The sequence below is a fragment of the Vulpes vulpes genome, chromosome 7 (genome assembly GCF_048418805.1).
Source record: "Vulpes vulpes isolate BD-2025 chromosome 7, VulVul3, whole genome shotgun sequence".
Lineage (NCBI taxonomy): Eukaryota > Metazoa > Chordata > Mammalia > Carnivora > Canidae > Vulpes > Vulpes vulpes.
In genome coordinates this window covers 85,911,509-85,924,318 of record NC_132786.1, presented here as the reverse complement: position 1 = coordinate 85,924,318, position 12,810 = coordinate 85,911,509, and the positions used below count along the sequence as shown (strand labels likewise).

At 39.9% G+C, this 12,810-nt stretch overlaps 1 protein-coding gene across 1 annotated transcript in view; it reads right to left on the bottom strand.

The window, feature by feature from the left end:
- Positions 1-262: 262 nt before the first annotated feature.
- ASB4 (ankyrin repeat and SOCS box containing 4) overlaps positions 263-12,810 on the bottom strand; it is a 59,971-nt gene continuing 47,423 nt past the window's right edge. The window contains exons 4-5 of the mRNA XM_026003723.2: positions 4,006-4,119; positions 263-2,523 (exon numbers count right to left, since the gene is read on the bottom strand). Of these exons, the coding sequence (XP_025859508.1) occupies positions 2,335-2,523; positions 4,006-4,119 (303 nt within the window). The 3' untranslated portion in view covers positions 263-2,334. The remainder of the gene's footprint in view (positions 2,524-4,005; positions 4,120-12,810) is intronic.

Here is a 12,810-nt window from a genome sequence, read left to right as displayed (position 1 = left end):
TAAAACAAATAAATACATCCTAAAAACAAAACAAAACAAAAAAACCCACTCTCGTTCCTACAGCAACAACTTGCCTTTTATTTGTATTTACCCTTTACTTTCTTTTGAAAATATTATTCATTTACAGGTATATTTCCTCATTCTCTTTCCCCCCCTCTCCTAAATGTTGAAGAAAGCAATGAAACATGTAGAGCTCTTCAGAGATCTACTGCTTGTAGTCAATTGGAAAAAGTCTTATTGATAGGTAGACAACTCCCAAAGATGAAAGGAGACAAGAGCTTTATTTAAGTCCCCTAAATAAAAGTTCAAAGATAAGGAGAAATAAGTTAAATTCATGAGTAAACAATTCAAAACAAGTAGGCATATATTATGTGCTAATTAGCATAAAATGTTTAAGCACAAGCAAGCAGATGGAGAAACATTTCCTAACGCAAGGAACATCCTCTCCCTTTGTCCTTAGAGTAGGTTTTATTGACAAAGACAGTGCATCACAAATTTTTCAGCCAGAATATTCCCAAAGGAGAGGGGAGCATGCACTTCTGCCCTGTATTCTAGGATGTGTCCCAAATACACTTGCTACAATTTTTTGAAGGACCAATGTTTTTATATGAATCATTTATACAAATTCAGCATCCTCTTCTACAATATAGTACAAATTTGTTTTAGTACAAATTAGGTCTCTCAAAATATTTGAGAAAGACTGAAGAAAATCAGAAAGATTATTGTATCTACCCATGACTTTTCCTACAGGGCACCGGGACTACGAGAATCCCGGTTTAGAAGCACGGCCTAGGTGTGGGCGGGTGGAATATTTGACATCATCTCTACTCAAAACTCAAGCATCTAAAGTTAAATAAGATGAAGAATCACACAAATAAAAGAAACCTGCTCACACCTGGCAAATGGATTTTTTTTGTGCTTAATTACTTTCACTCTCGCCTCTGAAAGAGCGACGCTAAGAGGCAATGAGCTCACCTAAGAGTGATTAGCAAGAACAAAAAATCGAAGCCCAGTTGGCCTCATAAACCCTGAGGTCCAGAGGTTAATCAGCTACATGTCACGTTCAGCAAACTACTAACAAGCCTGATTGACACACTTATCTTTCCAAGTTTCTCAAAATTCTACCATTTTTAAAAAGTCTTTCTATTTGCTCTTTTGGTAGCCAGCCATTGCTAGTCAAGTGCTCCTTATCTTCTAGCTAAAATGCTCTGAAATGTCAGCCTATTACTCCATGAGCCCAAGCAATCAACTTGAGTTCTTCCCTTTGCACGCTTCCTTGTACACATCTCATTAAACTTTCTTATCAAATACATAGGAGCCATTGAGTGTGCAAATATTTTCCCAAGGGGAGTACTATAAACAGAAAATCATACTAAAATAAAAGAGTTTCTAGATGTTTGGAGAAACTGAAAGTTGAATACATTTACACTAACAGCACCAGGAGCTCCCTCTATGTCACAGAATCCCTTCACTCTTTATATTCATGCTTAAAAGGAAAATCACACTTCAGGTCAGAAACACGACTCTGAAACGCAAGCACTAAAAATGAGTCTGCACCTGTACTCTTGCCCCTGACGCTTGACACTGCAGTTTCCTGCTTGTATGTCCGGATCCTCTGCTAAATGGTGAGATTCTGGAGGGCAGGAGTCCTCGCTTTAGATTCATCATTGCATCTCCAGTCTCTGGCTCAACAAGCATATGTTGAAATGTCCATTCTTTGACTATTAAGTGGACCAGTCTTGGTTTTTCGTGTCTACTTTAACTCCAAGATCTCCTTGTTTTGACTAGGCTCATCTGCTCTCTTCACCGAAAATAAGCAGAAGAGCTTCGAATGCGGATAGGAGTTTGCAAAACTAGTGACAATAATCTCTGCTAAGTGGTAACGGTGGACGGAAGGGGGGTTGAGGAGGGAACCCCTGAGATTAAGAGGCCAATCACAAAGCCTATGATTTTGGCAACTGAACAGTAATATAAACTTATTACTGATAAGGGAGAGAATGAGATTGTAAGAAAAACTGGGTCCCATTTCAGATGAGATGATATATGAAAAGTTTACAAAAATATATCAGGCACCAAGTAAAAACACTATACACATCAGTTATTACTGTTGTCAGTACCTTCTGGGCACATTCTTGTTTTTGAGAATTCCTTAACTTTACTTCCTGTTTATTTCCCCTCACCATGCTACCCTAGGATTAATGACAGAGTTTGTCAAGTGTTTTGAAATCCCTGAAGTGTTATAATCAACCCAAGTACCATTTTATTTATGCAAACTGTGTCTACCCGGTGAGTCCACTTAAATATCTAGGATTGGGAACTTCTGTCTCATAAGGTTTAATAAATGATTCCCTCTGGCTCTAAAAGCAAGTACTTTTTCAATGACAATGGGAGGGAAAGCAAAGGAATTGCTCTGTGACATCTGTTGTGCAATGTTCTTCGAATGGCACATCTCGATAAATGCATGAGAGTCCTTGGAGAGTTACTGCACACAGTGAAGAGAGAGTGGTAAAAATCCCAGTATCTCTGTAAAGGAAGGCAAGAGAGGTTAAAGATAGAAAAGCCCCAGAGTTTACATCAATAGAAATCAACAATGACATTTAATCCCTACTTTAGCATTTAGTCCCTACTTTATACACAGTGGTAGCTTTCTAGGGTCTCTGACAGTGAGACAACATTAAAAATGAAATTGAGATGGGAGCTGAGGCAGTGGTACCTAAGGAGAAAAGGGAGACAAGGGGATGTAACACTCTACACTTCAGAACCCAGGAAGTGAGATAAAATATACTCGTATGAACAATCTGCAGCAGTGTATATCAAAACAGCAATTTGAAATTAATCGAGATACTACTATATATCCTTTATGTGCCTTATGCGGCCCATACATTCAGATATCTATTCTATTAATGATGCTCAAACACGTTAAGTAACTTTTTCAGGGTAAGATAGTTCAAAAGTAGCAGAGTAAGATTGTATCTAAGCCATCAGCCTCTGAGTCTGATGAGCTTTGTACTCTGGGCCTCGTACTTGTCCACCCATTGGAGACAGCCTGTGACTGCTAAAACCAAGAACAACAGGCTTGGTGGGAGGACTGATTTACAAAGGCAGCAAAGTCCATTTGCAGAGTGAGAACTTAGCTTTGTCAGTGGCTTTCTGCATGACTCGTTAAAGATTTTTAATATGGTTCCTGCCTACTTAAAGGCTACAAGATAACTACAAGTCAATGAAACATGGGCACATGAATGGTACAGTCAGGTAAGTGTCTGACTCTTGGTTTCGGCTCAGGTTATGATCTCAGGGTCATGAGATCAAGCCCCACATGGGGCTCTGTGCTCAGTGTGGTGTCTGCTTGAGAACCTCTCTCCCTCTCCCTCTGTCCTTCCTGCTCATTCTCTTGTCTCTGTCTCTTTAAAATAAACAAATATTTTTAAAAAGTGAATGAAATAATCTACATGAAAGACTAATCTTCTGGTAAAATATTATAGAAGAAACTCAAATATTATTATTAGTATTAAATTATCTAAATTATTGAGGAGAAAGTAAACCTGTCACCTTTATACAAATGTTCAACTTGCCCTTAAATGGAGAAATCCTCAAGACATTTCCAAATGTTACATACTTGATGCATCTATTTATTTTTACACCTGTGGTTTTTTTTTTTTTTTTTAAAGATTTTATGTGTTTGAGAGAGAGCAAAAGAGTGCACACAGAGGGAGGGAGAGGAAGAAGCAGACTCCTTGCTGAGCAGGGAGCCTGACTTGGGGCTTGATTCCAGGACCCTGAGATCATGACCTGAGCTGAAGTCAGACCCTTAACCAACTGAGCCACCCAGGAGCCCTGGCCTGATGACACAGTTAAAATGCATTTTATAACCATTTGCCTCATTGCATTTGAGTAGGTCTTGAAAGCATTCTCAAGACTAGTTTTTAAATTAGAACTTTCTGTACTTCTATTGCAGTCTCGAACTATTTTACAGTGAAAAGCACAGAAAGTGAATGGATTCTTTACCTCCAGGTCATCATCAGGGATAGCTCTTTTCCACTTTACATTCCACTTGATGTGTTCATAGGCATTGACTACAACTTCGATTGCTTTGGGATAAGAATGGCAAGCCTGTATCACCTGTAGAGGAAGCACACAGCTTTATTTGTTCAATGTACATCTATGATTCATTCATTCTCACAGAGACGTTGGGAACTTACGGTCCTGTTAGGCTACCTGGAGCCCTGAAATGCTTTTGCAAAGCCTCATGCCTTTGAGTTTTCAAACACCTGCCAGTCTCAAGATCGATGGGAGGATGAATAAAATCACACACTTCCTTCAACATTTAGAAGCTAGTTGAAAACAAGTGCTAACAAAGAAGGTAGGAGTCCAGTGAAAGGTACATCCTGTCCTTACAACCCTCACCCCTCCTCAGCAGCTTCTCTGTATCCACAGGAACACCTCTAGCTTCTTTCTGCCAATCTGATCCTATCCCCAGAAGCCCTTTGAGTGTGACCTGTTTTCATTTCAAAGGGATCCAGCTGGTTCTGCAATGTGCCCCACAACTAGTCCACAGGGAACCCACAGCAAAAGTACTCTTGATTTTGAATTTTCCCATCATGAGGTACATGTCAGTTCCATTCTTCCCTTGGGACTCTAGAAAACATGTATCAAGCTCTCTCTGGAGTCCTCTTCAAGATCCCTTGCTGGATGGGAGATGAGGAGAAAGCCACTCATTGCTGCCATTGGGAGGGAGACATCCTTTTGCACTGAAACAACTTTCTCCAAAGAGTTCTTCCTGACTTCCCAGTCCTTGTCAGCCTCAGCCTATTGTAGCTGGGCAAACGTCACACATTGGTTTTCCCCATCTCCTTTACAAGTCCATCATAAGTCATCCAGCATTGCATTTTTCAGTGTGGGCTGCTAAGAACCTATTGTCTTGAGGCCCCAGGCAAAACTGAGACAGAAAGATTATCATTTTGGGGTACTTGGGTGGCTCAGTGGTTGAGCTCAGGTCGTGATCTCAGGGTCCCAGGATTGAGTCCTGCATCAAGCTCCCTGTGGGGAGCCTGCTTCTCCCTCTGCCTTATGTTTCTGTGTGTCTTTCATGAATAAATAAATAAAATCTTTAAAAAGATTATCATTTTAATGCACAGTTAAGCACTTGCACACACATGTGCACGCGTGTGTGTGTGTGTGTGTGGTCACCTAAATGAAGGACCCACATCAGGAAAGAGCTAATGTTAAGAGCATGTTTAAGATGGAGCCAGCTGACAGTCCACCTGCCATGCCAGTCCAAAGAGCTTCAGACTGAACATTTAATAGGAGGCTATTACATTTTCTTAACAAGAAAGGGTTGTATTCAATCGATCCATTCCATTAGGAGGTCTTTATAGAGCACTGTGTTTAGCACTATGACAGTAATTCTGAGAAGTTTATGACCTGGTTTTTGTGTTCAAGGAGTTTACAACCTAGTTGAAGAGAAAAGACGTACATATCTCAAAGAGAGAGCAATGTAAGTCAGTAAATAATAAGAGGCTGGCTTAAAGATCATCAATGTCTCCTGAGCATCATGAGCAAAAGCACAAAGGAGAAAACAAGGATATTAAGGGCAGAGAGTAGTGTGAGGTGGCTGAATGGGAGTACGCCAAATGGCTTCTCAGCTGGCATAACTGGCAGTCCAGAGAAGGAATGGTAACGGAGACTCTGAGAAAGAATAAGCAGGGCTTAATGACTAACCAGATATGAGGAGTAAAGGACACAACTTTTAAGCCTGAGAACATGGACATATGGGGGTGCCACTGACAGGAAATGAGGAAATTGGAAGAACATGCTAATTTGGGGTCAGATCGTGTGGGCAGGAGGATATGTCATATACAATGTCTTAATGTCCGTTAAAAATGTGCATGATAACACTCCACTGGGAAGGCCAAGATGAAGGTGGAGATTTGTGCACTATTAAAGAATTAAATCCACATGGCTCCATAATACTCTAAATGAGAATAAATGGAAATGGTAGAGGACCATGGTCTAAAGCCCAAGGAATCCAAACACGCAGGAGAGAAGAAAAAGGAAAAAAAAGTTACAGCCACCATTTTTTTTTTTTTTTTAGTACTTATTACATGTCAGGGACTATGTTAAATCATTGCATATTTGCCTTGCTCAATCTTCAAACAATCCTACAAGGTCAGCCCTTATACCCATTTCACAGATTTAAAATTTAAGACCAAGAACATTTAAACTCTAGGTTATTTAGCCAGTAAGTGACTGAGCTAGGATTAAAACTCAGGTCTGTGTGACTCCAAAAGTCAAAAGTAAACCAGGCCTTTCAGAGTGAAAAACATCAAGTGAGAAGAGCATTGGAAGCTGGGCTAGCACCAGAGCCATTAAGATTAGAGAGAGGAAGACTAGATACCATCAGATCTGATTAGAAGTCTAGTTTACCAAGGGTTGGATGGGTTCCAACAAGGAGAGATCAGACTGAGGTTGACAGGCTGGATGCACAGTTGTAACTAGGGCTGACCTACCCTCATCTTTAAGACCTTGGTGTCATATCATACAGGGTTTTAGAGACCCAATAAATAACTTGCTTTCCTCGGTCTAGAAACTATTGAAAAACGAGATGAAGATGACAATCTGAGATCAGAATGCCATTTTTATTACTAACAAAACTGATTACATATAATATGTTGAATTATGGGACTACATCAAGCTTCCTAGCACTCCACCCCAAGATTACATTTGCATCCCCAAACTATGGACTTCTGCCTGATGTAAAGAGCTTGTTCCTGGACGCTTACCACATAAAAGAACCAAGAACTCAGTTCTTCTCTAGGCCCACAGTTAAGCAACCAGTTCAATTCTTCCACCCAACTCATCAGTAGGTTAAGCGGAATTAGATAAGGTTGGGGACAGAGGTTGGTGGAACAATTTTAGCAGAACTTCTCTTAGAAATGCATGAGACTAAGGAGATGGCAGCAATTCTCTAATATAACACATCAAAACCTAGCTCCAATGGCCCAGATCCAATGGGAATCAGAAACAACAAAATATGGTGAGATGAAGCAGTCATGAGAGTGGGGATATCAGGAAAGAAAGATTTATAAGAATTTATTGGAGCATAGTTTCAAATCAGGAGGCATGGCCTCAGTAGAGAACTGTGTCAGTCCCAGGAGACAGGCCAGCCAGAGGGCCTTAAGATAAGGGAGCTTTATTGAAATAGAGGTTAGAGTCAATGGCGTGCAAAAAATGTTCCATATGAGGCTTTCTGGAAAAAAAAAAACACTGCGTGTATATGTTCATAAATGCAATACAAATTTTTTGCTAATATAAAGAATATGCAGCCCACAATTTATGAATAATAAAATACTCAGTACTCCTCATTTCCTATTTTATATAGTTAATTGGTTCTCACAGAATGCTTTCACTGATTTTGTATCAATTTTGCATGGATATTGAATTGCATTCATAGCCAAAATCAATGTCTGCAATTGAAGAACACATGTAGTTGTTATATGAATGTTGGTTGATATTTTTATTACATGAAAGAATAATTGTTTCACAAGTATGAAACAATGAAGACCTATTTTAGAACTTCACTCATTCATCAATGACATGAGTAACTTTTTTTTGAAATATATAATAGTTTTTGAATCCTGGAATCATATTTCTGCATTTTTTGGTGCTATTCACAATGTCAGAGCTCCAGACACTGACTACCTATTTTTAAGTTTAATCTGTATTAGTAACATCCTTTCCATTAATTTCTTAGGTCTAGACATCATCAAAGAAATAAATTAAAGTCTGATCGGTAGCATTTGCTGATTTCTGTGGCGTAAATACTACCATCACAGCCTATTCATAACTACTAACCTGGGGTCACTGCATGGTTGGGAAGGGATGTGCAGTAACAAATCATTACAAAATGTTTCCACCACAGGGGTATAAAAGATGCATATAACATCAAGAGTATAGGTGTGTAGAGTAAAATAATTAAGAGATATAATGAAAATAATTTTAAAATAGTGTTTTAAATACCTATTATCTTTGTTTTTAGTATACTTTATTTGTTGTAAGTTTATGTGACTTAATTTTCAGTAATGGCTGCACTTAATAATCAGCTTGTACAGTTCCTGAAAATCTGTCAGCTCTCATAAGCCATTGTGAGTCAATTCCCAACAATCAGCTGCTTCCAGTTGGCCCATATGTAAGCACCATCATAAGCCATCACAGACTAACTGTATCTGAAGCTCTAAATCAGTGAAGGTGATTGGGTCCAAATGAGCACAACATAAATAGTTGCTTAATGCAGGGGAACCATTCAACTACACATTCTGGGTGCAGTGCATAAAGTTGAGCTGCTGATTTCGGTTTTGTCAGGCACACCGAAACCAAATAAAGAGCAATCCTATATCATCAACCCATAAGAAGGTAAAGAAGTACGTTGTAGCCAGAGACCCATCGCTAAAGGACCTCTGAAGAGTCATCATTTTTGTGTCTACAGAAAGTATAGCCAGAAGGGCTTCCAACTCGCTGTGTGGCTTGTCAGGGTGGGAATTTTTCAGCACTTAGGTCTTAGAAAATTAAGGCAAATGGGGCTGCTCTGTTCTCTAGAGCTAGGATGAGGATGACAGATAGGTTAGCTCCAAGTAAAAGAGACAGACAAAATCTGAGGCTGACTCATTAATTTGTACACTAGTTACAAACTACTGCCACAGTATCCTAGAATGTTAGAGTTGCAAGAGACCCTAAAGATTGCTAACCTCCCCACCTCCCCTAATTTGGAGATGGGAAAATTGAAACCAGAGAGGCACACCATAAGAGGAGGCATGAGGACTTAACCTCATGTCTTCTTACTCTGAGTTTAGTGCTCTTTCAAATATATTCTGATTACCTTCTTTTAATCTTAGATAATGGCCAATGAAATTAGTAGTTTAAGGACACAAATCTCATTGCACAGATATTCTGAAACAAGAAGCACTCTTAACCATAATTACTTTAGGCTGAGTTTCGTTGAAATTTCAAAAGAATTCTCTTTCGAATGTAAAGATGTTGCTGGTAATATAAAAATAGCAACCATTGGGAACCCCATCTACATCCTTCTCTAAAAACCTCTAGCTAATCCTTTCTGAAAGGATGATCTGTGGTGAAAAGTACATTCTCAGTTGATAATCCAAAATAGAAATTTAAATTTAAGAGTTGCTAGTACAGAGATGATAGCTGAAATTAATCCAAGGCTTGTATCAACAACATGTATATAATGGAATTATACATTAAAAGGTGTGGAGAAATCAGAAAGCTTATAGCAAGGCTCTGCACAAGGTTTAAATGTGCACTCAGAAAACTGGCCTCAGCTCTACATTAATTCCCTGGCCACACTCTCTCTTCATGGAAGCCACACTGGTTATATTTAAGGACAACATGCTCACATGCCCAACAAAGATAATTGGTCCCCAGGTATTCCTTACTTTCTCCTTCTTGCCAACACCTTGATCACTGAAGAGATATAGTTAAAAATTACTCTCCTCTTGCAACACATTACCTAATTCCCAACTAAGGTTTCCAGATTTAACAAATATTAATAATATAAACTGCCAGATTAAATTTGAATTTCAGATACACAACACAGAATCTTTAGTGTAACCATGTCCCAAATATTGTGTGGGACATATTTATATTAAAAATTACTTATTATAAAAAATTACTTCTTATATATCTAAAATTCGGATTTAACCGAGCACTTGTATTTTATTTGGCAACATTAGTCTCAGTTCCCATTCAGAAATAGTTCAAACTAAGTTATGGACACAGGAAGTCCATCCATTCATAGTTCAGGAGCCTACTTCACGCATCTGGTGCCTTCATTTGCACCTGGCACACTCCCATAGATCACAGGGAGATAACTTGTTACCTTTTATTCGGCTGGAGGAAAACTTAAGTAGTTCTTAACCCGCAGTCTTTAGATGCACAAAGTTCAAAGCTCTCACTGCTGTCATTAGGTTTTGCTGACACTGACCACTATGTTTTCCGCTGACAGATGGTTCTCATGGCAGGAAAGGCTTCGTTAGGAGCCCGACAGCCTCCCAGCTCTCTTCACTGGCATGTCAGGCATCTTCCAGAACTAAGACAGTTGGACCCATTGTCTCTAGGCCTCAAAAATGATTATAATAGGCAACAACAACAAAAAAGATCCTCAAGAGGCGTCAAACTTCAAATCATCACTCTACCCTGACTACCAGGAACCTTGACCATCAAGTGAGAAAAGATGTCAGTGGACTCTGAGGGAGAAGCTTCTGCTGGCTTCTCTGGGAGCCTGGAAGACAGAAGATACCCAATGAACTTCATTTTCTGTGAGTCTCTGCTGTCTCTACTCTCTCTTCATGGAAGAACAATAGGATAAAAATTTCTTTCTACAGCGGTGGTCACCGGAGAGACCTTCAGACACTTCCCTTCATCATCTGACCCCTGAAGGCATAAATTAAAAAACAGATTCAGGATGAATCTCCCCACCACTTTTCCAAGACAAGTGCCACCTCTGCAAGCCACTTCAACAGAGAAATTCTTAGGCTACCTCTGCCCCTTTATATTGATATATCTGTGTACAGAAAGGTACTTAATGGTCAGAGAGACCACTTGTATTCTGGGCTTCCTTTGCAGCATTGTTCAACAGCAGAAATCATCCTTACTTCCCCCAAACCCTTACATACCTTTCCCTCCCCTAGAAAAATGTCTTTCTTGCCCTACAAGAAAACCCAATCTTGGCTCCCTGGGGTGTCACTTCCTTCTGAATTATGCTGAAAGAAAAAAAACCAAATGTCCTTTTGTACCCTGGAAAGCAATTGCAGACCCTATAATTCTTTTTTCCCCCCTTATGTAATTTATACATTGGTTTTCAGTGAAATAAACCCTCTACAAATTTGCTTTGTATTTGGAAGACAGCATCTTCAGCTCTGACCTTGTTCCTTGTAAATAAGGAAACTGAATTCCCCATCCACAAGAGAACAAATCACTTTATCTTCTGGATAAATGAGTCAGTCATTTACTTGTCGTAAAGATGACTTTCTCTTTGGAAAGTCGGGCTGTGGAGGAGTTGTGCTAAATCACTTTGAAGCATCTGCATAGTAAATTGAAGAGTTTTTCTTTAGTTTTCCTTTGGAAGGGGGCCAGTTCTCTCACACTGCCTGCTGGGTAGCAACAAAAATGTTTATAATACCAGCCGTCAACCAGTAGCCAATTCTATCCTAAATCTCTTTAGCATATGGCCAAACTGGTGGAACTCAGAGAAGTGAAAGAGGACTGAATGAGAACACACTAACTCTGGATAATGTCCTTGGAACACACAATCGTACACCTAGTTTACAGGCGAGCAGAGCCACTGAAGTAAGGCCAATAGGGTGGATTCCTACAATAGACCAGGCTTTCATTGTGAGAGGAGGACGATGGAAAGAGACAATTTTGTTGAGCGCCACTACTGGGCTGGATGATTGACATACCTTACCCACCTATTTCTGAAACATTTTGGAAAAGCTGATCTTTTTACCTTCATTTTTTAGATGAGGAAATTGAGATCTGAGAAATAAGGGACTTGTTCAGAAATAATATAGCACACAAATGGCCAAGTCAGGATTCATCGCTAAGTCTCTGCTCCTAATCCTCCTTGCTGTCACCTCTCAGAGGACTGCTTCTGTGAAGAGGACCTGGGGACCTTCACATTTGCAAGACTTCTCCCTGGTGAGCAGAAAACCCACAGGAAGGCCCATTCTCCTAAATCTTCCTCTCAAAGGGGAATGAGGAAAGGGTATTCTAATTACTTTCACTGAGACCTGTTTCATCCACAGCCAGCCAGCAGTTTCAGACTAAAACACCATATTTAGTCTCTGGGCAGTCTCACACATTGTTTCTTCTGGTTGGAGAAGCCCCAGTGGCTAAAGCAGGCTCAGGCACCAATTCAACTCATCTACAAATATGTAATAATAGCAATAGTGACAGCTGCCACTTCTCTATGGTTGCCACAGACCAGGCACAGTGCCACCACTTTTCAAGTATTATCTTGGTTCATTCTCAAAGCAGACTTATGAAAAGGCTATTATTATTCACAGATAAAGTGAGGCAGGTATGTTTCTCTGGAATCTCCATGCCCTTCATCCCTCTCCATCCCTTTCTCTGGAAAGAAGGTGGCCTTAGAACATAAATACACACAAAAATATGCTTTGTGGAGTGAGCTGTGTTAGAAGAGATCAATTGTCTTCTAGAAGTTGCACTATGAAGATGGCCAAACTAATGCGACATAGGTGCAGAAAGAAGATGGACGTAGACCAAGGAAGAGGTATTTGCAGATGTGGGATGGGGCTGGGGCAGACACGCTGACAGTGACTCAAGAGAAAAAGTAAAGAAAGATTTGCACCATCCTCTGGGCTCTGAGTATATCTGTGTGTTACTAGTAAGATTAATATCCTTCTGATGTAGGACCACGTCTGCATATGATTACCGAGGTAATAAGGGCAGAGAGTACCCATTTCACAGGGGAAGAATCTGAGGCTCAAGAGGCTTATGTTATGTATTCAAAGTCAAATTCTTAGCTCAGTGGCAAGACCCACATTTGTTTGGCCCCGAAGTCCATGATTCTTTATTCCTGGCATGAATAACTTGGCTAAGTCTGGAATGAATGAATTATAAGAGACAGTGCGGAGATAAAAATTTAAAGCAAGAACAATTCCATATGCCATTTAAAATGCGCTCTGCTGAAAGATGGCAAGTATTTGCCTGTCTGACACCACTGGCCTCTCCAGTAGACTTAACGTGGCTTTCCCATCTTTCTCACCTCAGTCCGGC